Source organism: Salvia splendens, chromosome 3 (genome assembly GCF_004379255.2).
Source record: "Salvia splendens isolate huo1 chromosome 3, SspV2, whole genome shotgun sequence".
Classification (NCBI taxonomy): domain Eukaryota; kingdom Viridiplantae; phylum Streptophyta; class Magnoliopsida; order Lamiales; family Lamiaceae; genus Salvia; species Salvia splendens.
Window position 1 is genome coordinate 41,269,544 of NC_056034.1, and position 26,986 is coordinate 41,296,529.

Consider the following 26,986-nt stretch of genomic DNA (forward strand, 5'->3'; position numbering starts at 1 on the left):
AATTGTTAGGCCATCTTCAAGCTGCTTTCCGGCGAAAATCAATTGCTTCTGATCCGGTGGGATTCCTATACATAATTTCAAAAGGAAATCACATCAATTTACCATCAACAATTCATCCCACCCCATTTTCTTCAAATTAACATCGAACACCATAGAAACCTTTTGCAACCCTACCTTGTCGACGCCTTCAACAATTTGTTAGCGCGCTACCGGAGTGAGAGTTGGAGAGTGAAACCGACGAAAACGATCATTTTCTGGAGGTACCCGACGAAAAATAGTGGCGGCTAGGGTTTGAAGAGTGGTGGAAAATGGGAAGACGAATTGCAGAGATGTGGAGAGAGGGATAGACGTTTGGAGTGAGAGGGAGAGAGTGAGTAGATGGAAGGTTGTATCAAAATCCCGCTGAAAATTTGCTCCTTCCGTTTTGGGCGGTTTTCAATTTAGTTGTTTTACTAGTTTACCCTTATAATGCACAAAATCCAACATATAATGCATCACGGGATTAAAAAATGGGATTTCATCCGGTCCCTCCATCCACCAAATCCAACGACCCAAATTAAGAAGGAACTTAAATCTAAGGGAAGAAAATGAGATTAACACTACCCTATATATATATATATATAGGGTTGCGTTAGTGTGTTAACTAATTTATAGTAATAACTAATAACTTTCAATATTGTGTATTAAAATTATCAACACAAAAAGTTATATCAATACAACATGTAAATTTAAATATCAATACAAAGACATAATTTATCAACACAAGAAAGATTGATAAATTTATGTCTTTGTGTTGATATTTTTAATATATAAATTTGATATTTAGTTATTAGTTATTGCTATAAAAAGTTAGTATTTGATCACACACACACACACACACACACACACACACACACACATATATATATAGGGATGTATTCATATCCATTTTACATATTTTGTTCTATTGTTCTTTTCAATCTCGGCAATTCAATATCAAGATCAGATGGCCCAAAGTAATGCCACATGAATTTAATTTTATTTATTAAAAAAATCGAAAAGGTTAAAATTGGGATACACAAATGTATTTGTTATGGTAACTTCCTTTATTTTCTCTTCCAAAATCTCAGCGGTTTCTGTCAATGATTTCACGATGCAATCTGTCGTTTCTCCATTAAATTTCAGCGTCTGTTCTCCTTTGAACACTTGAAGGTCCTAAATTCGTTGTTGTTTTTCATAATCGAACAAAACCGTGTGTTTATTTATTCTCTAACGACATGGATTTGTGGGTGGCCTCAGTCATCGCTTACGTTTTACTGAACAATGGAAGAAGGTAAGTATTTTTTGGTCTGCAATGATTTTCAATGCTAGTTGTTAACTGAAATACTGATTTGCTTGAGTAATCCATCGTATGTTATGTTTTGTTTTGTTACACAAATTCGTGAGTATATATCGGTGCACGTTTCTTGTGTTTCCCCAAGGGTTTAGCAATCCTTGGGGCTAGGGGGTAGTATGTTGTACGTATTAAAACTGTCGTCAAAGTCCACGAGTTTCGGTCATTAATCTAGGGTTTAGAAATCATATCGGCTAGGTAGTAGTTTTTAACTGAATGACATAATGTACATATATTATTATGTAATGGTTACTTTAGTTTCTATAATTGACAATTTGTGAGCTGTAATGTAAATGTTTGTTGACCAGTTTAATTTAAGTGTGGCCGAGTTTGATTGTTTGGTACACGTTTCTTGTTTTCCCCAAGGGTTTAGCAATCCTTCGGACTAGGGTGTAGTATGTAGTAAGTATTTAACCGTCGTCAAAGTCTACGAGTTTCAGTCATTCATCTAGGGTTTAGAAATCTTATCGGCTAGGTAGTAGTTTTTAACTGATACACATAATGAACATATATTATTATTTAATGGTTGTTTTTGCTTCTGTAATGAACGATTTGTGATCTGTAATGTAAATGTTTGCTGACCATTTTTATTTAAGTTTAGCCGTGTTTGATTGTTCGGCGCACGTTTGTTGTTTCCCCAAGGGTTTAGCAATCCTTCGGGATAGGGTCTAGTATATAGTAAATAACAAAATCATTACGAAAGTCCACGAGTTTCAGTCATTCAACGAGGGCTTAGATATCATCTCGGCTAGGGAGTAGTTTCAACTAATTTACATAATGTGCATATATTACTCAATAATGGTTATTTTAGTTTGAGTACTGGAAGAGTTATGAGCTGTAATGTATATGTTTACTGACCCGTTTATATCTCGATTATATATAGTGGTGGTTGTACCTGAATGTTCTCCTGATTTGAAGCCCGTTGTCGGTCAGAAATTCCAATCCCTAGATTTTGCTTTCGCTTTTTACGATTTATATGCCCGCACTGTTGGTTTTGATACTCGCAAACAAGGGATGCGGAAGGCGGACGATGTCACAACCTGGTATTATATTGAATGCAATAGGGAATGCCAGAAAAAGTCGAACGAGGATGACCAATTGAATGCACGGTCTGGTTTTTCTATGAAGCGCATACGTTTATCCAAACGTTGTGGTTGTAAAGCAGGTATTTCGTTCAAGTTCTTCTCTAAAGGAGGATTAGCAGGTTATATTATTCAGGAGTTCAACGAGGCTCATAACCATTATATGGTTAAGTCAGAGCATCAGCAATTTATGGCAATTAATCAAAAGTTGGATGATGTACATCACAAATTCATTCTTGACTGTTCCAGGGCTAATATAGGCCCCACACTTACCTTTAAGGTGTTTAAGGAAATTCTCGGAGGGTTTGACCTTGTCGGTTTCACTGTCGGGGATATTGCTTCTCGAGACATTAAAGCATACGCTCATGGATTTAATGTGCAAATGGTGTTGGATGATATGGCTAAGAAGATGGAAATGTTTGAGGCGTTCACATATCATTACGAAGTTAATGCTACCAACTAGTTGGTTGCTCTCTTTTGGTGTGACGGTTTGATGAAGAGGAATTACCACATATTTGGTGATATTGTGGCCTTTGACTCCACGTACAACACAAACATGTATAATTACAAAGATCTGTATTGTACATTACAGCCCGTATATTTATACATTACTCTATGCATTATAACGCATTTACTATACATTACTGCACAGCTAATGTGGCATTATTCGCTGGTGTGGTGGTTGCCGATGCATTACTATGTGCTATCGGAATTACATCGTCTACTGCTTCGTCGATGTCCAGTCGTAGTTGCTTCTATGCTGTGGAATCATCAACATACAACATCAGAACATTATTATAACGAACATAATAATGCATAATATTTGATACATAATGTATACTACTGGTTAAAAAATGCACAGATTCATTCAAAGAATGCACCAAGGAATATTATACAAGCATATTTGTGAGTTGTGGTTTCACCATTTAACCTATGTACACAAGCAGTCCCATAATGCCCAATACCTAGTAAATAATGTAAACTACTAGCTGTATAATGTACATATTCAATCAAATAATGCACATAGGTATATTGCATTCACCATTTCACCCATGTCACTCTGCAAGCAGTCAAATAATGCCTAATACTTGAAAAACAATGTATACTACTGGATAAATAATGACCAGATTCAATAAAATAATGCGCACATGAATACTGCATTCACTCAAACACCCATGTACACAAGCAGTCAAATAATGGATACTACATGATGAATAATGTGTAACCATTATTTAATAATGAACCCAAGCAATCAAGTAATGCACAGAAGAATTTTACATTCACCCATCCACCCATTTATAAGATTTGTCGAAGAATGCACAAAGGAATGCTAATTTATGTACAACTAATGTAGGAATTCTACATGCAAATGAACTAGATTGGTTACCTGCTGCCAGGGTAGGTTGAGCTCTTGATGGTCGGCCTCTTTTCGTTATGTTAAATCTGTGAGACGAACCACAAATCAAATCCCGAAAACATTTTATCTAAATAATCGCACAATCCACAATTGTAAACCAGTAAATAATTACACCTTCCACATAAGACAAAACCCTAACCAAAACGAAAACACATTTGTGATTACATAAAATCGCGTCCAAGGATAGGTAAAAAACATTGAATTTTTGGATGTAAATTGGGGAATCGACTAGTAGACGGTGAATATCGGCGTTTTACGGTTGCTATTACTAAAAAAACTATTTCCAACCCTACCTTGTCGACGACTTCAACAATATGGTCTCGCGCTACGGGAGTTCGATTTGGAAAGTGAAACCGACGGAAAACGATCACTTTTTGGAGATACCCGGTTGCTTCCAGTGGCGGCTAGGGTTTGGAGAGTGGTGGAATTTTGGGAGACGAGTTGCAGAGACGTGACTTGAGGGATAGACGTTTGGAGTGAGAGTGAGAGTGAGTAGATGGAAGATTGTATCAAATCCCGCTTAATTTTTGCTCCTTCCGTTTTGGGCGGTTTTCAATTGTGTTGTTTTACTAGTTTACCCTTATAATGCACAGAATCCACCCTATAAGAGCATCCGTAATGGGGCGGACGATAGGCCGCCCGATGCCTCAGGTCCGCCATCGTCCGCCCATTGTGGGTGCGCGGACGATGCCTGATGCATCGTCCGTGCCCTATAGATCGTCTGCGGACGATAGGGCATCGTCCGCCCATTGTGGGCGACGCGGACGATGCAACGCGTTTTCATTTTTTTTGAATTTTTGTCTATTTAAACCTCGTTTGTAGCTTACTTCAGTGTAGCGGGGTCGAACAACGACATCAACGTCATCAATTCATCCACCCTCTTCATCGAGCAATGCAATGGCAACAGCCCGGCCATCGAGTTCAATGCCAACAGACGCCAATATCACATGAGGTACTACTTGGCCGATGGCATATACCCAAGGTGGCCTGTTTTTCTGAAGACGATCAGCTGCCCAATGGGTGAGAAGAGAGTTTTATTTGTGCAAAAGCAGGAGGCAGCGCGGAAGGATGTGGTGCGAGCATTTGGTGTGCCTCCAATCACGGTGGGCAATAGTGAAAGGGCCGGCGCGTCTCTGGTTCAAGGAAGTCATCGCCGATGTCATGTATGCGTGCATAATCTTGCACAACATGATAGTCGAACACGAAGGTGGAAGCGTCATCGATTGGGCCGATGATGAAGGTGGATCTAGCTCCAGCACGGCGACCGCGCCCCACGTTCGAGGATTACCGACGGGCTTTAATGAGGTTCTGTCTAAACAGGCCTCAATGCGCAACCAACGAGACCATGCTCAGCTCATGAACGACATGGTTTAAGAAGTTTGGGCCCGTAACCGCCGTCGTTGAGAATGCGTATTTTTTTTAATTCGTATTGTAATGTATTAATTTTAAATGAAATGAAATGTTTTTTTCCAATTTTTGTAGTTATTTAAATATTCAAATAAAGAAAATGCTTAGGGCAGCCTTTAAGACGGCTTATAGGGCGCCCCATTGCTAATGCTCTAATGCAACACGTGATCAAAAAATGGGATTTCATCTTGTCCCTCCATCCATCACATCTAACTGTCCAAATTAAGAAGAAAGTTGAATCTAAGGAAGCAAAAGAAGATTAATACTCCCATATATATATATTGATCGATCGGATCGGATCGGATCATATTTCACTTGTGTGGTTTGTTTACGAAAGTGGGAGACTTTTTCCTTCTTCATCATGGTAAGGTTCTATACGTGACTGTTTCTTTTTTCTTTGTTTGAAAAACATGGGTTGAGCAAAAATAAACACTAGGTAGGTGTTAACTATTCAAGATTGATTGCAATGTAGTACTCCTGGCTAAATATTTTTATATTAGAATTTCTCTACCCAAGCGGTGCGAATAAAAAATGTTTGTTTGAATAAGCCTATTTTATTTATCTAAACTAATAATGAATTATAAATGTCATTTATGCTTCATAAAAAATAATATACTCATATATACAGTGTTAGATGAGTATATATAAGTAGTACTATGAATTTTGAAATTTTGAAAATAATATTTAAGAAAAGTTGGAATATCCCTCTATTCTACAAGAATATGCATTCTTTTCTTTTTAGTTCGTCCCATAAAAATATGCACCTATTAAATTTGGGAATTATTTTCTCTCTATTTAGGTGAGATTTCATTAATAATATTTTATTAACTTTTTCTTTATACTTCTATCTTTACCAAATATATGTATTAAAACTCGAGTCTAACTAATAGTGCATATTCCTATAGGACTTGGGAGTACTATCTTTGTTTTGAAGAATCTTATTACTTACAATTATAAGAATCAAATCAATCTAACATTGATAATTCGGAAATGGATTACTTTTACAAGACATATAAAAATTTGGAGTTATATAAAAATATGTACTTTGTTATTAAATTTAGGGTTTCATTTATGTATCATGGCATCGTTTGCCATTTTTCACGTGATGTCACAGTTAGAAAGAATCCAAAATTAAATTGCAGGGGCATACCCTGTAGTCTCAATGTCTATTGATAATTTTTGTCCTAAAAAAGGCAGGGGTGAAAATGATTCATCACTATTCGAATGTTTTTGTTTGCTTTTAAGTTTAAAAATGTGGAAATAAAATTGGAAAGGCTTGTTGATTGATTTGTTGAATTGTTACACGCCATCTCAAAATATTAGTACTCCATATTAGGAGAGAGGGTTTATTTAATTTATAATTATACAAAAGTTTTCTTTCACAATTGGTACTTTGTCATGCTACCACTTCACCGGTTACCACCATGTTGGTTTCGGCTGATCATTTGTCTGGCCATCATTCTGAGTCGCAGGGTCGCTCCCGAATGTCCTTGTTGGTCAAGGCTATCGAATTCTCGTTGGTCGTGTCTGGTTGTTTATCGTACCATTGTTCTGATTTGACTCTCAAACGGCCTGATTGGTTATGCCTGCGTTTGTCAAGGGTCATCCGCAAGCCACCTCTCTGAGTCGTTGAGGCTCCTAATGAAAGCACTAAGTAGATCAAATATAATACACATCATGAAAGACTAACATAATATGAGAGATAACTTATTGGGTCTAAAATCCTTCACAATCAATGTGGGATATTAGATTCCATAATATGAACCCACACAAATTTTGAGCGAGCCCGGATCAAATTTCATGTTGGATGGGCACATATTTCAAAAAAATAAAGCAATCTTTATTCGTTTTATTCTATTACCTAAAAAAAATAGAAATAGAATATGATTAGATTTGGTGAAGAATGAGGTACTATCTTAACAGAGAGACAAAAGTTATTAAAAATAAAAAATATATACTGTTTTTATGAGACATATCAAAATGGAATAAAAATGTCTATTTTTATAAGACATCGAGTATATTACTTATTAGTTTTATTTGAAAAACATTACCTTTCTAGATCTTGGTTAGACCAATATTAGTAACAATAAAATTTTTAATGATAGTACATCTTGCTCTCTCTGAACATTGTTCTAATTAAATTAATGGGAATCGTCTATATTTTTCTTACTTTTGAAAGGTAAATCACAATTTTTTGATTAAGGTTCATGTTTGAAGCTTCATGCGTATCAGATAAATGTTTTGTAAGATTGTCTTATAACTCCAAATTTTGCGTCCGATTTCTATAAGTTGTTTTTGTTTTTAGGGTTTTTAGCCTATAAATACATAAACTTGAAGTTTTTTTTATTTTTCCCCTAAACTTTAAATTTTGAATATAAATGCACGAACTTTTGATATTTTTTATTTTTCCCCAATATCCAAAATCAAAATACACGTGGCAAATTAAAGCTTAAGTGGCAATCAACATGTTTATATTAATTAATAAAACAATAAATTTGAATTTCACATCAGCCATCTCTTATGGACCACACTCTTCCCACTCTTTCTTGTCGAGTTCTTCAAGAAGACTCTACCCCACTGCCTTCGGGACAACGCCGGAGATGTTTGCATCTCCACCAGCCGTCTCCTTGCTCAGATTGAAGCTCGCACCGCGTGAGCACACTCCTCCGCAAGCTCCCTCTGCATCTTCCCCTCCACCTTCCAATATCTCCACAATTGCAGTGCGCCATGAACGCGATCGCCGCCGACGCGCACCCCGACAGCATCTACGGAAACCACCACTTGCCTCAGTGCTCGTTCTGCAATGGGGATGACGAGGCGAAGAGGATCGTGAAGAATTCTCCGTGGAAGAGGAAGAATTGAGTGCAAAGGTGGAAGATCTCTCGCCTGATCGAGTCCATTCGCGATTCCTTTTTCGACATTCTTTAGCACTTAGAAGGAGGAAGTGCCCCCGGGCTGCGCGAGATCTCTGCCGGCAGATGGCTCCTCATCGCCGCCATACAAGCTGATCTGTGGCGCTACTCCTCATCCACCATTGGAATTTCCATCACGTGAGCGTATGTAATCTTCGAGAGGCAGCGGGTTGGAACTTGAGACACGAACATCTCCGTCGTTATCCCGACGGCAGCGGGCACAGCCTTCACGAAGAGCTCGACAAGAAAGAGCAGGGAGGGTGAAAGATGACTGATGTGGACTTAATATTTATTATTTTTTAATTAATATAAACATGTTGGTGTAGTTTTGATTGCCACATAAGCTTTAATTTGCCCCATGTATTTTGATTTTATATATTGGGGAAAAATAAAAAACATCAAAAGTTCATGCATTTATATTCAAATTTTAAAATTTAGGAGAAAAACAAGAAAAAACTGAAAGTACCTAGAAACCCTTGTTTTTATTACATGATTCATATGTCCCACGCCATCTGTGAGTACATACAGTTAACTTTAGTATTTCTCTTTTTTCACTTTTCAAAAATAACAAGATCATAAAATTCTGCTTTGTTATTGGAGAGAGGAATAAATTAATAAATTATGATTTTTTTGTAATAGGAGTATATAATTTTCAGGATCATAATCATAATTTTTGACGTGGTTTATACTATATTCCAAACAATATTGTTTTCCCTTATCCCAATCAACGGAAAAGTGGAAACTTGTGGATAGCAAAAATTCAAAGTCTGACATTTCACTTTCCTTTTTTGAGTGTTTTTTGTTTTTGGTGCTTTTCATTAATAAAAATTTAATCATAATTTTTAGTTAATTGTTGGCTAATCACATGATTTTTGAACCATGCATATTAGACTATAATTTTTAATTAGTTAATTTTTGGCTAATCACATGATTATTAAACCATGCATATTAGACTATAACTTTACTATATTTACATTTGTCCCATAAGAATTAATTACGACGAGTAAGCGGCACTTATTTAATGAGATAACACTTATGTGGCGATTCATCATAACACAATTTCGAGCAACCCCAATGTGGATCTTTGTCACGATTATTGTTTCACCCTCAATATTTTATGATTATTGTTTCACACTCAATATTTTTATATCAATTATGAATCCCACCATGAGGCTGATGATAATGGTTCGAACAATGAGAGTGTGAATCACCTTTTTCCTTTTGAACCAACTACACAAATGATCACTGAACTTTGTGTTTTGCACGCTAATAGTCATTAAACTTTAAAATATCTTAGATAGTCTTTGGACTAAGGTGTAATCACATTCATGGTACTTTTTTACTAATCATCACAATTTTGTATCAAAAATACTCTTCAAGGAATAGAGGGTATTTTTGGACTTCATAAAAATGGAATATCTAAGTTCTACATATGATATTTTCTCTATCTCTCACTAATATTGGGTATGATATTTTCTTAGTTTTTAATTTTCTAAAAGTTTAAAAGAAAGAGAGAAGATGATTTGACATAAGTGATTGGAAAAGTGAAACGAAAAAAATATCATTTCACACACTCAAATTCTAAGAAAATATCATTTCTAATACTCCATGCCCTGAATGCATTTTTGGTGTAAAATTGTGATGAATAGTAAAAATGTACCACAAATATTATTACATCTTAGTCCAAGGATGACATTTTTAAAGTCTACTATTGACCTGTAAAATAATGGATCAGATATTCAAATTAAATAATCAAAGAAGGTTAACCATAGAGAGTATCTATAAAATAAAAATATATATCACACAACACTGGTCCAATAAACACTCACATAGTAAAGTACAAAGAGAGTGTGGGAGTGATAGTGAGAGAGAGATGATTAAGAACTGCTTCACCTTCTCCAGCGACGAGGAGCAATCCGCCTCCCCAAAACCATCCCATTACTGGTGGAGAAGCCCTCAAGAATTCGACGAAGATGGCCACTTCAAAATCGACATTTCTGACCCTGCAAACCACACCCCAAGAATCAAGCTTTTGATAGAAATGGAGAGATTGGGATTCATCGGCGGCGCTGGGCTGAATGACTTGAGGCACAAGATTCTGAGCTACAGAGCTGGGGATTTCTGCCTCCCAATTGGTGGGATAGAGAGAGAGGATATGGAAATCCCACCTCTCATCACAATCTTGTTAACTGGCTTAACAGCCTCTGGCAAAAGCTCTTTCATCAATCTCATGTATGGTGTTCTTGGTAGGTTTGGCCTCATCCCTTTTGCTCAGACATCAGGTATATATTACTACTATATTCCCCACCATTTCAATATTCAACTATTTCACACATACCACTCACTAACTGTGTGTTTGATTTGGTTTGGTTCGCTTCGATTCGGTTTGAATTCTGTACTGCACTTAATCCATTTTTAAGATTTAATAAGGGTTAATAGTCATTTAAATCATGAAATTTAGTTAAATTCTTTTTAATAACGTTTGAAAACGGGAGACTGAAACAAGAGCTTCATTTTTTTTTCAATTGTCTCGTCCAAATGACAAATTTTACCAATCTTAAAACGATGATTCGTTCAAATAAGAAGGGAAAAGTAGAAAAGAAATATTTAGTCGAATAAAATTACATTGTTTTGAGTTTCAATAGATGAGATAATAAAAAAAATTAAAATTTAATAATTCAGTATTACATGTAAAAAGTTTATAAAACTAACCAACATTTAATTTTAGGAGTTAGTTGATCATGTATTTATCTTTAGCTTGTACATGAAAAAGGGCTCTTTTATTTTCCACACAAACACTCAGTACTGAGTCTACTGACTAGTGCGATATCTATCTGTTTTGAGAAAGTGCACATAATGTTTCATCTTTTGCAAGTACTCCATAATAATAAAAAAAAGGCTCATTATATCCTTACTTAATAAGGGTTTTATATTTGTGATGAGTATAGATTTGCTAATTGGGTTAAATGGTTATTCTTTATACTACATATTTATATAGGCTTGGTGTGATACATTTCCAGATTTTTACAAACATACAATAAACAATGTCATGGTACTTTTTCATGTTGTGGTACTAAGAGAAAGAAGAAGCACAACTTAGTAAGATATTTAACCTCTAACCAATAGATTGAAAGTTTGAGTCCAAAAACTATACTAAATTGAGCACAAATTTATATTAATATTAATATTTAGCATAAATTTCTATTCATATCCATATTTAGTAAAAAGGGCCCTTTCTTTTCACACACTGTGTTTTACGATTATTTATTATAACAATAAGTTATTAAAAGATATATTTCACACTCATCTTTTCAGAGCTTTAATTTGTGGGTTCATCATGTTTTTATCTTAGCTAGTATGGAAAAAAGGGGCTCACTTTTCATGATTTTCTTTTTTTCCCACTTACAAAGCAAAATACTGACTACTGCAGTCTGTTTGAAGAAAGTGATTGGTACAATTAAAGATTATTTTCACACATATTTTTAGTGCTTTTGTGTAATCATCATGTTTTATCTTTTGCCAGTTATCGTAAAAGGACTCATTATTATCGTAATAAGAAGGGTTTTCATTTTTCGTTGAGATTATAGATTTATTAATTGGCATGTTGTAGGTATAACATGACGTCAAGGCTCAACTCAATTGATAAGAGATGTTTTCCTTCTAACCAATAAGTTTGGAGTTTCTAGATTTACTAGATATTTGTGTGTGAATTTTAGCATTTGTTCATTTTAAAACGTTATTCTACCACAAGTTCTATACTCCCTCCGTCCCATTAAATATGCAACATTTACTTTTCGGCACATGATTTTATGTAGTATTGTTTTGTGAGTTAATGAAGAGAGAGTAAAGTAAGAGAGAAGAAAAAGTAGAGAGAGTATTGTTTCCATTTTTAGAAACGTTTCATTTTTAATGGGACATACCAAAAAGGAAAACGTTTCATTTCTAATGGGACAGATGGAGTACATTTTTATCATATGCATCTTCTCTATAACGGAAGGAGTTTAATTCGATACATATGAAATGTTTGTTCTTTCTATATGAGTAGGTGAATCTTCAAATTTCACCACAATGTATCTAGAAGAACACAACGTCTTGAGGTCACCTAGGAGTGGGTTCTGCGTGTATGACACGCGGGGTTTAGACCAAAATCACATGGAGGAAGGACTCGAGGAGGTCTCAACGTGGATGACTGACGGCGTCAGACATCACCAGCCTTGTAAAAGGGCTGGTGATGAAAACATCAAGGGGTTAATTCAACTCAATGAATCAATGGAGTTCACTAATTCAAGATACATCAATAGAAAGGTCAATTTTGTTATGGTTGTGGCTGATTTATCAGAGATTCATAGAGCATTCAAATCTGGTGATTTGGAGCCAATTGTGGCCTTGAGAACACTCTTCCATTTCCCACCCATCAAGAATTCAAGTAAGTCTTCAATATAATCATTCTCTAGCTCCTCTTTTACCTTTATTATATGTTCAAATCTGATTTTTTACATTTTAATTAATTTATATATGAAGTCTCTTGTGTGAAATTTTTAATCTCTAGTAGTATTTTTTATTTATGTTGAATTTAGGATCTTGTACTATGCCGTAAGTGTCAAATTTTACTGGGTTAGGTACTCTCTCATTCATTAAATCGTACCTGATACGTGAAGGAGAGACCGATGAAACTCTAGTGAGGTTCCCTTCTAAAATCAGTTAATGATAGAAAGTGCTCATTAGGTATTTTAGTTGATAACATTTTCTTCACAAGTTCAATGTGTGAAATCTCACATGTATAAGTAAAGGTATCAAAATAGGTCCTATTAAGAAAAAAAAACTATCCGATTTCTGGATTGGGCTAGGTCTAAATTCATCATTTGGCTTGATGGGCTCGGGCAAGGTCATGTCGAAAATGTGACAGCTCTAACTATAAGTAGTACTTATTTTAACATGACATTTATATTCTTAATAGATGAGAATCCGATCTTGATCCTAACACACGGGGACACTCTGACCCCCGAAGATAGGATCAAGGGGAGGCTTCAAATATGCGAGTACATGGGCATACCTGAGACGAATGGCGTCTACGACATACCATGTATGGCCGAGCAATGGGTGCTCGCGGAAGATTCCGACCCGATCTCAGCGTACGCGCTCACGGAAGCCGTATACAAGGCGTTGCTTCAAGCGGACAGAGCTCATCCTCCGAAATGGAGGTTGAAAGAGTGGACCACCTTCATCTTCTCATGGACCATGTGGTGTCTTGCTTCACTCTTTTCATTTCTTGCAAAAATATTTGGAAGATTTGGGAATTGTGATGGGAGACTTAGGGATATGTGAGGATTGAGTTTAATTAGTGGTTTGGTTTCTCTTGTAACATGACTGATATTTAAGTTCGTGCAATGTGCGTAGGAGATGGAACATTGTTTGGGTTGTTTTATTTCACTTTGAATAGCTCGACTTTATAGGTTGGGCAATGATTTTAAGTAATGTGATATTAGGATCCCCAATAGCTAGCTAGGCTATTTAGGTACGTAGATTGTTGGTTTGCTTAATTGTTTGTGTTGTGTGTAGTTAACAAGATCTTACATTGAAGGATTGCTCTTTTCATAAGAAGATTATCATCATTTAAATCACTACACCATCATATAATTAAGTGGGATCATTACACCGCACAACTATATCATAACATATTTGAAAAACAAATGGGAAGTTTATTAGTAGGCGAATGAAAATAGTAAAACAAAAAGTTTATTGTTGGACGAATGGAGTAACTTTTATTAATAATATACAGAGTATTAAAATAATATACAATTTCACCCACGAAATAATGTCTGAATTCACTATTTATTTCATATTTCTTACCACTCATGTTAAGCGGAACTTTAAGCCATGAACGAAGGGAGTAAAAAATAAGTGACGTGGCGAGCCATAATGGACTCACTAATTTACATGCTTTTGCACGCATCTTCATGGAGCCGCCACATAGGCTGCCCTCAGCAGCGCCGTGCTTAGCAACTAAGCACGCGGTGACGCACTCCGGCAGATGACCGCCGCCAATTTATAATCGAAGTAGTTGTAGTTGTACTAAATTGCATTTAATAACACAGTCTGTCACCAATTTTTAGCCACCAAGTCAAAACCATCTACATTTAGTTTAATATTCATGATCCCCACCCACTTTCAAATTAATTAAATGTGTAGATAACTACAACAACAATCAATTCCTATAAAAATCAAACCCAATAAAATCCCACCTCAAACTGGATCTTCCCAATTAAGATGAAAAACCATGAGTTTTCGAGCGATGAAGACCAAAATGGAATGGCCAAATCATCATCTTCCTACTGGTGGAAATCCCTCCAAGAATTCGACGAAAATGGCAATTTCAAGGCTGAGATGAATTCATCACACATCTCAAACTTGACACCGAGAATGAGAGTTGTGAGAGAGATGGAGAGATTGGCCTTCGTTTCTGTCGAAGGTTTCGATGAATTCAGACACAAACTGCAGAGTTATAGAGCTGGAGATTTATGGCTTCCTGTCGGTGGGATCAAGAAAGAAGACATAGATATTCCACCTGTCATCACAATCCTGTTGACTGGGTTGAATGGGTCCGGTAAAAGCTCTCTCATCAATTTGATGTATAGTGTTCTTGGAAGATCTGGCTTGATCCCTTTTGCTCAGACATCAGGTACTTTTATTCTCTTCATCAATTATATGTATCATCATGTTTATTATGTCTTCTTGTGTGACTAAATAGTTCTCCAACAAATCTAATTCAAACTGGAACTTTTTTTCGGGTTCGGTGACAGAAATATCATTTGTCGTTTCAGTTCATCCGTTAATATAAATCTTATTTTTGTAATTATGAATAGTACTAGTATAAAGTAATGGTGAATAGTGTGTACATATATGATGTGTTAATACTCCACTATACTTGGTGAATATATAGTGTATATATGCACTAGGTAGTTATTTTTGTGATATTATATTAGTAGTTAGTTATTTGTTGTATAACTGCTAGAGCATTATATAATGGTACTACTCCCTTATTTATGTAGAGGTTTCCCTTATTTGACTTATGTCCAAGTTTTAGGTTATTTGGTCATGTCTAGCTAGTGAATTTATAGATATGGGGATTAAGTATTTTCAAGATATTTTATGCATCTAACTTTAGGTGCTCTAATTTTGTCAATTGGTACATATATATACAATGCATATGTATTAATGTATACTTCCTTCATCATGATTTAACACATATATCAATAACAAAGACTAATCATGACTCATTATCATCTATATTAATCAACATTAATAAAAACCCACTAGATGTGCTTTAATTCTCCACCCATAAAACACAATAATTATGTTATCTTAACCCATAAAACAAAATAATTACTGAGTGATATTCTTTCTAATATACTTCTTCCGTCTTAGGGTTTATAAGATAGTTGAATCGTATTTCTTTTCATATGGTCCCAAAGTAATTTAGTTGTTGCAAGAAAATTTTATTCTTTCTTCTAATTTACTCTCTCTTTCTCTCTCATTCTTTATTCTCTCCACTTTAATCTTTGACCATCAAATTCTTAAATCTTGTACTTAAAAGAAATGCTTCAACTTCGTTGTGTACTTAAAAAATTGTCAAGATATGTTCACACACAATCTTGGATTCTTGAAACAAGAAGTCTAATTCTCATATGTATATGAAATTAGGCGAATCATCTAGCTACACAACTATGTTCCTTGAAGAGCACAATGTGTTGAGATCTCCTAGGAGTGGATTGTGTGTCTACGACACCAGAGGCTTTGACCACATTCTCATAGACGAAGGATTGGACGAGGTTTCGACGTGGATGAGTGACGGCGTTAGACACAACCAACCTTGCTACAGATTAGGAGATGATCGAAAATTTATGAGATCAAATAGTGCAAGATATGTCAAGAGAAGGGTGAATTGTGTGATGGTTGTGGCTGATTTATTGCAAATTCACCAAGCCTTCAATTCTGGTGATTTCAAATCGATCGAGGCGTTGAAGTCCCTTTTTCATTTGGATTGCATCAAAAATTTGAGTAAGTTTTCTCATTCTATTTTTCCTAAGTAGGGTCTATTATACTCAATTAAGGTATATAATTAATATTTTATCATGTAATTCGAATTTCGTTAATACTAATTTATTATTATGATTGATTATCCAGTAATAATAAATAATGGAGTAGTATCTTAAGTTTCAATATTTGGTAATAATTTTAATGAGAATTTATTTATTACAATAAACTTAATTTTTTGAAATACATTCTACTACTAGTTTTAAATAATAAATTTATCAGTCGGACAAAATTGTTGCAGAACAGAGTCAAAGTACGTATTAATGTCTATAATTATATGATTAAAATTTGAAACATCACTTTAGTCGATAAAGTCGTATTCCTTTTACCCATATGAGATTAGTCAAATCTGAAATGTCTGTAAAGAACTTACAAATTGCATTATTTATTTATTTTATTATTACAAGTGCAATTTATTTATTTTATTATTACAACTTGACTAGGACTACAAGTGAGTTGTTAATTCAAAATTCACCTTAATATCTACTTTTACCAACTAATCTAGAAGAATGTCATTTTAACATTGAACTGATCTCAGATTCGGAGAGAAATTTTATTCTATGTACTACTAGTAGTAATTTTTTTAATGTGCATTGTGTACTATTGTTATTGTCTAGTTCATATTATTACTACTTTATTTACTTATATATTTTAATTTATACACCGTAGAAATTAATAAAGAAATATGTTTATTTCACCAGATGAGAATCCGATCTTAATTCTAACACATGGTGACGTCCTAAGCCCGAAAGATAGGATCGGGGCGAGGCTAAAAATATGTGAATATTTAGGTATACCAGAGACGAGTGGGGCGTACGACGTGGCATGCTTGACGGAGAAAGGGATTCTTGTTGAAGATTGTGATCCGGTAACGGCGTTCGCACTAACGGAGGCTGTTTATAGGGCTTTACTGCAATCAGACAGATCTCATCTGCCCAAGAGGAAATTTGTGGATTTGATTATCATGTTTTTATTATGGATAATGAGCTGCATTGCTACATTCTTTGCATTTCTTGCTCATTTCTTCTCAAGGTTTGGGCATCACGATAAGAGACTTAAGATGTGATTGCGTTTAAATTTTAAATGTAATCCTATATAGTTTGCAGTTTTTGATGTTAAGATTGATGGACATGTTAATGTTTCGAGAGTGATTTATCAATTATATGTCTATGCTTTGTGTGATAATGTAGCCTTTGGGAGTGTGGTATTATTTAACTTAATATATTCCCTCCGTCCCACTGAAAGTGACATCCTTTCATTTTTTGTTTGTCCCAATTAAAATGATTCATTATTAAAAATGGTAACACAAAATAAAGTTGCATAAATTCTTGTGCCGCCCAAGGAAGAGGTTATCTTTCTTGGAACGGAGGAAGTACTACACTGGAAAAAAAAAACTTTTGAAATTGGAACTAGAATCCAGCAATATCAATAATCAACTCGATGATGGTAATTGATATAGTAATTCTCAAAAGTTTCGATATGAACTTTCATCAAATTTTTGTTTTGTTAAAAACAGTCATTAACTACACTACAATTTTTGACGGTAGATTATCCACATTCTATATTGGTTATAAATCTTAACCTTTTTTCTGTAAGTAACCGAAGAAAGGTCTTCTATAATCAGAAGTCTACCATTCAGTATAGTATAATATAGAATGATGACTTATTTTCTTGATTTATATTATTTCCGTAAATTTAATCAACAATAATAATAAAAATAACTTCTTATATATTTCAGAAACAATTAGTAGTACAAAATACTAGAAGGGGCACAAAACACATTTTTCGTTATATTTTCTAACAAGATAGATCATCATATCAATTCAATGTTCACATTGCATATCACTCATTGTATTGTAAAATTAAAAACAATTTTAAGTTACTGTTCAATGAATATCAACATAGGAGCTAAAGAATAGTATCACCATACCAACACAAAATTAAGTTAATGTTCAATGCGCATACTTCCTTAATTATAGGATTTAAACAGATTAGAGCATTTAATTTTTATAATATGACATTAATACTTTTATAATAACATTTCATAATGATTGTCTATATTATTTGATATGAGCCTTCCGTCTTCTAATGATAGCCTATAATAGACAATTAATTATGGATTACGAGTTCATTTAATATGACCCTATATAATATGCGACTAAAATAATTTAATAGGCTTCTCATGAATTACTAGGGTACTAGCTAGAAGCCTTGATTCTCAATTATATTCTAACTCGTGTTAAAATCAATGAATCCAAACTCATTCGCAATTGAAAAGACGAACCAAAACTTAATTGATAAATATTTTTGCTTTTAAATAATAGGTCGAGCATTGAGTCATAGAGGTAACATTATTGGTCTCTTAAAATTTGGGGAAAAATACTCATTTTAATCATATTTCTAAGAGCATCTCCGCCCATGCTCTTACCAAAGAGCATGGGTGTAGGCCCAGACCCATATTTATTAATTTTTTACTCACTGTTCTTCCCCAAGAGCACAACACTCACATCAATGACGGATCCCGAAAATGAAACTCGTGGGGTCGGATATAGTGAAGAGTATTGTTCTCGTGTTTCGACACCGATGAGGTTTTCTTTGTGGCTTCATTTTGTCGTTATATATCGCCCTCATTATCTCCATTGAAGTAATCAAATTGTGCACCTCGGATATCATTGTCGTCATAAACTCTTTTTTTTTCAGATAAAATACATCATCCAAATATGTGGCCTATGAATCAATACTCGCATCAACACCATCTCATTTTTTGCTTCACTTAAAAAAAGTTTGAAATTGATGAAGTAAAATCATTTAAATAAGAAGTCTTTTCCAAAAAAATTACAAAATAAATAAATTTATTAACACTGAAAATTAAATTTAATTCTAAAATCATTTTATTCAATCTCTTCACATAACTAACTAAAGTTTTATGAAAATATTACACTATTACTTTTTAATATTTTAAAATAATATATTTTATTATTTTCCATCAAAATAAGATATATCCATAGCTACGAATCCATTAGTATTTTTTTAAAATATGAATTACATTTACTACTATTACATTTACTATTAAATGCCTTATTTTCTCAGCCCACCAACTAAACGTGGGTCCCGCAATAAACCTTTCTTCTTCTCAACTCATCTTTTCACTTTATGCAACTCATTTTTCGAATTTCTTCTCGGAAATGTTCAAGGTGTTCCTCTCTCTCAATTTCTCGTCAAACTTATATAGACACCAAACACTGCATCTGCTATCTTCTCCGCCCCGACACACCGTGGGGTCGACGCCGATTGCAAAGACCGGAACTAATGGAGTTTCTCGGCCCGCGTTGGCCGGCGGTGGGGTCGGCCGACCCCCTCGGACCCCACCTAGATTCGTCATTGACCCACATCCATGCTCTTCTGCAAGAGCATGCTCAAAGTCTCACCATTCCATTCTTTAATTTAAATACTTCAATTACTAAAAACATTTCTACATTATAAAAATACATTAAAATACTCGAACTACTATTACAATTAAAAAATATAAAATTACATAATTAAATCCTAAAAAATAAAAATTTCATACTTAAAATCCTAAAAAATAAAATTACATACTTAAAATACTAAAAAATAAAAATTACATAATTAAAATCCTACAACTTAAAAATTACATAATTAAAGGATAAAAACTACCCATGTGGAAGACTAGTTCTCTAGCCCTATCCCCAATGTTTGTCGGAGACCTCGTATCATTTTCCGATGTGCATCAAGTTGCTCGGGAGACATGTGAGACGTCTTGGCTAAATAGAGTTGAGCCAAAAGGGTCCATAACGAGTTGGTGGGGGTTGAGGTGGCACAAAGGGAGCGGGAGCGGCGCGACGGCGGTTGGTTGTCGCATGTTTCCTTCCTTGCGGCCGGCGTTGGAAACTGCTCGGGCCGGCGTCGGGGCTACCCTAGTTAGCTCTGGCAAACTGGCTAGCCACCTCATCCTCGACGGCGTCGGATAGGGATAACGACCTCGACCGTTTGCTGGAGAAGGATGACACGTCTCCCTATACTTCGGATACACACGCACCTCCTACCAAGTGTTGAGGTACTTGAATGGTTTGTAATGTTGGGATTGGTAGGTCGCCATGGTGGCACTGATGATGTCGAGCTTGCTCTTGCCGCTACCCGCCGACCGTTGTTCCTGGAGGTAATACCCCTGGAACTTTTGGATTTCTTCGTTGGCCCTGAAGATGGCATTGCGCACCATATTCTCATTGCGCTCGATGGTTCCATCCGGTCGGTTGGCATTGTACCGGCAAGAGACGCGAAACAAAAACCTATCCCCGCTTTGCAGTGGCGGACACACGTTGAAGTGATAAGGGGCTTAAGCCCCTCCCAAACTTTTTTTAATAAATTTATGTTGCAAAAAATTTCAAATTTTTCAAGATGTATCTTCAGCCCTTCCCAAGCTAATACCTTTGATGTCTAAATTATTAGAGGTTTAATGGAAGGAAGGGCTTGAAAATAAAATTACAGATAAAATTGATTTACAGCTGTCAACAATTAATTAAATGATTAAAAATGATATTAAAAGAAAAAGTCAGTTATTCTATTTAAGTGGAACGTTTTAGGCTCTACAAATTATAAAAATGTCATTACACTTTTTAAATTGCTTTCTTATTGACACACGTTTTTGTAAAGTGTTGAAATAGAAAAGGGTTTTGTCTTATGCCAATGTTGTAGCCAATGTTGTAGCACTTTCAATCATTGTAGAATTTAATTGCCACCCCTTTAGTAAAACAAACACAACTAGAATATGAAATATATCATTCTTTTGATTAAACTTATAATTCAATTAATTTTATCTATTAGACATTTATGTGGTTTTATAATAGTTGTTATTGTGATTTTATTATATATATAGAGAGAGAGAGTCGTGATTATATGATAACCCCTAAATATCATAATAACCCTATAACCAAATCTGGACCACACATATTTCTAATCATGCGGTTGAGATTCAAATTTAGATTTACTTCATAAAAAAAATGCGGGGTAAAACTGTCATTTCTCTCATTTAATTTCTGAATTTTGCCAAATATCATGTAAAATGATTAAATGATAGGTTTATTGCATAGAATGATAGTTTTAAGATTCAAACTTAGATTTAGTTCATAAAAAAAAAGCGCGGGGGTAAAACTGTCATTTCCCTCATTTAATTTCTGAATTTCGCCAAATATCACGCAAAATGATAAAATGATAGGTTTATTGCATAGAATGATAGTTTTGCCGGATAGAATGATACTCTGAGTTGATAAAATGATACTTTTGACTGACTAATAAAATGATAAAATGATAGGTTTATTACATAGAATGATAGTTTTGCCGGATAGAATGATACTCTGAGTTGATAAAATGATACTTTTGACTGACTGATAAAATGATATATGTTAGGTTTATTGCATAGAATGATAGTTTTGCCGGATAGAATGATACTCTAAGTTGATAAAATGATACTTTTGACTAACTGATAAAATGATATATGTTAGGTTTATTGCATAGAATGATAGTTTTGCCGGATAGAATGATACTCTGAGTTGATTAAATGATACTTTTGACTGACTGATAAAATGATAAAATGAGCGAAATTCAGAAATTAAATGAGCGAAATTTGGATACGTAAATTTTATCATGAGCGAAATGACATATTTACCCCCGCGCTTTTTTTTATGAAGTAAATCTAAGTTTGAATCTAGACCACGTGATTTTAAAAATGTGTGGTCCAGATTTAGTTATAGGGTTATTACGGAAATTAGGGTTATCATTATAATGCACCCCTATATATATATATATAATACTCCCCGGTCCGCGAATAGGAGTCCCGTTTTTTCATTTTAGTCTATCCACGAATAGGAGTCCCGATTTACTTTTACTATAAATGGTAATAGGGTCTCACATTCTACTAACTCATTCCACTAACATTTCATTTAAAACTAATATATACAAGTGGGATACATATTTCACTAACTCATTTCCACTCACTTTTCTTAATATTTCTTAAAATTCGTGTCGCCAAGAAATGAGACTCCTAATGACGGACGGAGGTATGTATATTACCTACGAAAAATTTTAGTGAAGCCCATGCCAAAATTTATTTCTGCGTCTGCCACTGTCACTTTGGTTCGTTCCAACCTCCGGATCTTCGAAGATTTCCAAATAGGCTTTGAATAACTTATCCATCTCTCCTGGAGTGTACGGGGTGCGGATGTGAGTGTCACCGGCACGACCCTGAACACGAACACTACGAGGAGTAGGAGGAGTTTGAGTGTCGCCGCTCCCTCCCGATCCTTGTTCGGGTGCCCACCCGTAGCCACCCAAAATTTGAGAACCTTGGGTTTAAGGAGGGGCCGAGAATTGTGTTTCCGGACTAGGGAATGGTGTTGGGCCGAACCATTCGTGGTTCCAACTGTGGGAGTCGGAGGGTGATCGGCGGAGCCGAACATTTTTTTGTAAGAGTGAAAGATTGAGAATTGATGAGAGAATTTAGATAAGAATTGTGTAGTGCGATGGGAAATTTTTTGTGTGGGGTATTTATAGATGAAAATGTGAATTTGGAGAAGAAAAAGAAAAAGAAAAATAAATTAAAAGTGGTGAGAAAACAGATATAGTATAATTTATTGGGAAGTGGGAAAAATATATTTTTAATTTAAAAATAATTTTTTAATTAAATTTGAATTTTTTTAAAAAAATTAAAATGCCAACGGATATGCCTTTGGCCAATACCGTGCCGCCACGTCGTCCTGCTCAGTGGCACGGAAGTGCTCGATGTATCGAGCAGAGTCGTGCCGTCGGCAAGAGCATAGCAGCGGACAGTGTTGTGCCGTGCCGACGGCACGGACGGCGCCCTTCGGAGAAAGCATCGATGCGGATGCTCTGAGCTTCAAATATTTTTTTTCTTATGGATACAATAGCTTTGAATTGATATATATTAAAATTTGGGATACTATTAATTATGGGTAACTAGATAAATAAATAAAAGGAATAAGAAATGGATACGTGAGTGAGTTGCATATTTGAAGGTAGTGGTCCTCTATACCTTTTTCTCTGTCTCACCAAGATACAAAATGGTTTCATGACCAATCTTTTTCATTTGCTGTCACCATAATATATATAGGGAAAATACTTGTCCCATTTAATTTTTATCTATAATCTCAACTACTATTTTTTTTCAAAAATAAAATACTTTTAACAATTGTCGCATTGTAACCTGTAAATGAAATTAATTAAAAATGTTAATATCTCAGATTTTTTTCTCTAATATTATTTCCTGGATTTTTCTAAATCAGACTGACTGCAAGCAATTTTTCTAATTCATCAGAAATTTTCTGTTTATCACATCTTGTTGCGTTAAATTTAGATTTTTTTAACTACTGGATGTTTATTTCTCCTGCACTCGCAATAGGAGTGAGGGAAATTATTAATTTTGAAGTCTATACGGTTTTCCTCCATCTTTCTGTAAGCCGTTTGCTTTAAATTTGAAATTAAACTAGTACTTCCTCTGTTTCATCTCAAATGATTGACCGAAAGTAAAATAAGAGAGAGAATAATATAGAAGAGATTCGTATCTACATTATTTTCTTACTTACTTTACTTTCTTTACACTTTAACTATTTATTATCATTTTCTCAAACACGTGTTTAACTATTATCATTAAACTAGTACTTCATTAGGAGAAAGTACTTCCTCTGTCCCATCTTTTCGGCACGTGTTTGAGAAAATGATAATAAATAGTTAAAGTGTAAAGAAAGTAAAGTAAGTAAGAAAATAATGTAGATACGAATCTCTTCTTTATTATTCTCTCTCTTATTTTACTTTCTCTCCACTTTAACTATTTATTATCGTCTTCACAAAACAACGGCCAAAAAGAAATCAATCACTTGAGCTTGAAATGAGAGAGCATATTACAACTTGAAAATACGACTGTACAATATGGGTTTTGATATTATATAGTATATGCAGTTTGTCTATTATCTGTCTTTATTACTTCCTTACAATTTACTTACTAATCAATATATAGTAATATGTCTCATTTTATTAGTACAACTAAATATAATCATTTTCTCACTATGTAATAATGATTAATCAATACTCTAACGGGTGTTCGATTTACAAGATTGTATAAAGAATTAAATATGTATTGTGTTTGGTACTTTGGTTCATGAGATTCAATCTCATAACTCAATCCTATATGGATAATTATGGGATAATTAGTCATAGCTAACCCCCTATGACTAAAATAATCTCACAACTCAATCATAGATTGTACATTGATATAATTTTATCCTGGAAACCGAACAACACGACTTCTCAACATTATTCTCTCTCTTACATTTCTATTTCTCCACTTTAACTATTTATTACAGCAATGATTTTTATAAAACGGGAGCGCAAAAGTGATCGGGACTCCTAATGTGGGACGGGCTGTAACAATCATTAATAATAATATTTGAAGCTTAGATACTTTTATTCGTAATCACACTAATCACATCCATGCACTTGGTCTTGGATACTTGAACGCCACTAGTCGCAAACTTGATGAGTTGCATTTTCATATATTTAGATCATATAGCATATCCAGTTTAATTTGGCATTTATATTCCAAAATGAGAGTAAATACAAAATAAATAGCCTAACTAAGAGATTTGCCACAACTTTGATATATTTCGTATTTTTATAGTTATTGTCAACATATAATGAAAGATGCCAAACCCGTACTTTGTTTCACCTACTCATCATCAAATTAAGTTCAATCATTTTCACCATGTTAATTATAGTTAAGTTATTGTCCTAGCACCTTGAGGGCACGGCTCGTGCGCCTAATGTATTTTGTGTGTGTGGTCCGTGCTTGTGCGCTAAATGCAGACCGTGCATCTCAATTAACTCCTTAAGTGCACGACCAGTGTGAAAATGGTGGTTTTTGCGGTTCTAGATATGCCATTAGAGTTTTTCAAGGTCAAGTCCACTCAACTTCCTCCCCACAATGTTGACCTTTTCTGTTGACGTTATTTGTCATGAGTTGATATTAAATCTGGAAATCTAATGATCCGATTTTAATTTTAGTTTGTGGGAACGATGTGGTTTGTATAATAGGACTCTATTTATATATATATATATATATATATATATATATATATATATATATATACTCCCTCCGTCCCGCACTACTCGCACTTATTTCCTTTTTGGGCGTCCCAAGTTACTTGCACTCTTTCCATTTTTAGTAAAAATTTTCACCTACAGCCGTAATTTTTTACTTTCCTATACACTCATTCCTTAATCTCCGTGCCGAAAAGGAAATGAGCGAGTAGCCCGGGACGGAGGGAGTATATATATCCCTAAAGCTCGAAAGTAAAGAATCAATTATCATATGTTGCATACAACATACTTTGACTTGAAGAAACCTTAGAAGAGCATCAAGTAGAGGATATAAGTAAATCAAAGCATATAGATTCATTCATTCGGGATTTATCCTAGTTTTGTTAGCTTGAATATATTTTCATTTGTAATTATTGTTCTTATTTAATTTTTATAGATGGCTAGAACAGCTAGTAGAATTTTACGGCTAGAAAGTAGATGAATATAATGTTTATCATATTTAATGTTCAGACCATATTGTATTTCAATTATTCATGTGTAGCATCCAGTTGGTTATGACTTATTGATTGATTTATGATTTGACGTTAGATTCGACATATATATAAATATTACTCCATAAGTATATGATAGAAAAAAATTGGCACATTAATTCGTAGAGTCAGAAAAATTTAATGTCAAGAGTGTAGATTTAGGATCCAAATGCTATTGAACTAGTACTACTCTCTATGTCCACCATTTAAAGAGCTATTTTAACTCGTCATTAGTTTTAAAAAAATTATTTGCCTTTGTGAAAAAAGTAAAGGGAGAAAGTGAGTGAAATATGAGACTCATTTAAATTATTATTAGTTTTATATTGGATTGTGAGTGTAAAAAGTTGGTGGAATGTGGGATCCTTATACTAAAAGTGGAATAAAGTAAATGGTTCTATAAATTGTGGATAAATCAAAATGACAAAAAAGGTTATTTAAATCGTGGATAAAGGGAGTACTTGCTAGCTAGTATATGTAATTGGACGAACACATTGATTGTAGTGAGTAGTCCAGTAGCCCACGGTCTAGTTCAATAGACTCTCATTGTCCCAAAAAAACAAGGACACTTGAGACGACATGAAAATTATTTTATAATTAATATAGTAAAGGAGATAAAAAGAATGGTAAGTAAAATAGTACTATAGTGGAACCACATTATTATTAATATTTAATAATGTGTCATAGTGATATAAGTTGTAAATATATTGATATATAAATGAAAATCAGATATTTTTATAGAGCAGATAGAAAAAGAAAATTGTCATTATTTTGATAGAAAAAGAAAAATGTCATTATTTTTATGGAATGGATGGAGTAAAATATAAGCTATAATTATTAAGTATGGAGCGCATCAATCGAGCGGAGGAGAGTTTGCCATTTTCATATATAAACTTTTATTTCGACATTAATTTATTCATATCATCCTTTTGCTATAAAGTGAGTAATACAAAGAAATTTAATGGGTGATTCCATGAATGGAAATATAACAAAAGTTTCTAATTACTTGTAATGTTTGTTTTGGAAAAATTGTGAATGTCCTAAACATA

General features: G+C 34.4%; 2 protein-coding genes across 2 annotated transcripts; both read left to right on the plus strand.

Moving 5' to 3' along the window:
• The first annotated feature begins 9,995 nt into the window (after positions 1–9,995).
• Positions 9,996–13,808, plus strand: LOC121796092. The gene is made up of 3 exons (XM_042194827.1): positions 9,996–10,472; positions 12,236–12,616; positions 13,148–13,808. Exons 1-3 carry the CDS (start codon positions 10,064–10,066, stop codon positions 13,513–13,515), a joined length of 1,158 nt encoding a protein of 385 aa, XP_042050761.1. The 5' UTR covers positions 9,996–10,063; the 3' UTR covers positions 13,516–13,808.
• A 559-nt stretch (positions 13,809–14,367) lies between these two features.
• Positions 14,368–17,446, plus strand: LOC121793570. The gene is made up of 3 exons (XM_042191602.1): positions 14,368–14,869; positions 15,892–16,248; positions 16,986–17,446. The coding sequence occupies exons 1-3, from the start codon at positions 14,458–14,460 to the stop codon at positions 17,348–17,350; spliced, it is 1,134 nt and encodes a 377-aa protein (XP_042047536.1). The 5' UTR covers positions 14,368–14,457; the 3' UTR covers positions 17,351–17,446.
• Positions 17,447–26,986: the final 9,540 nt, after the last annotated feature.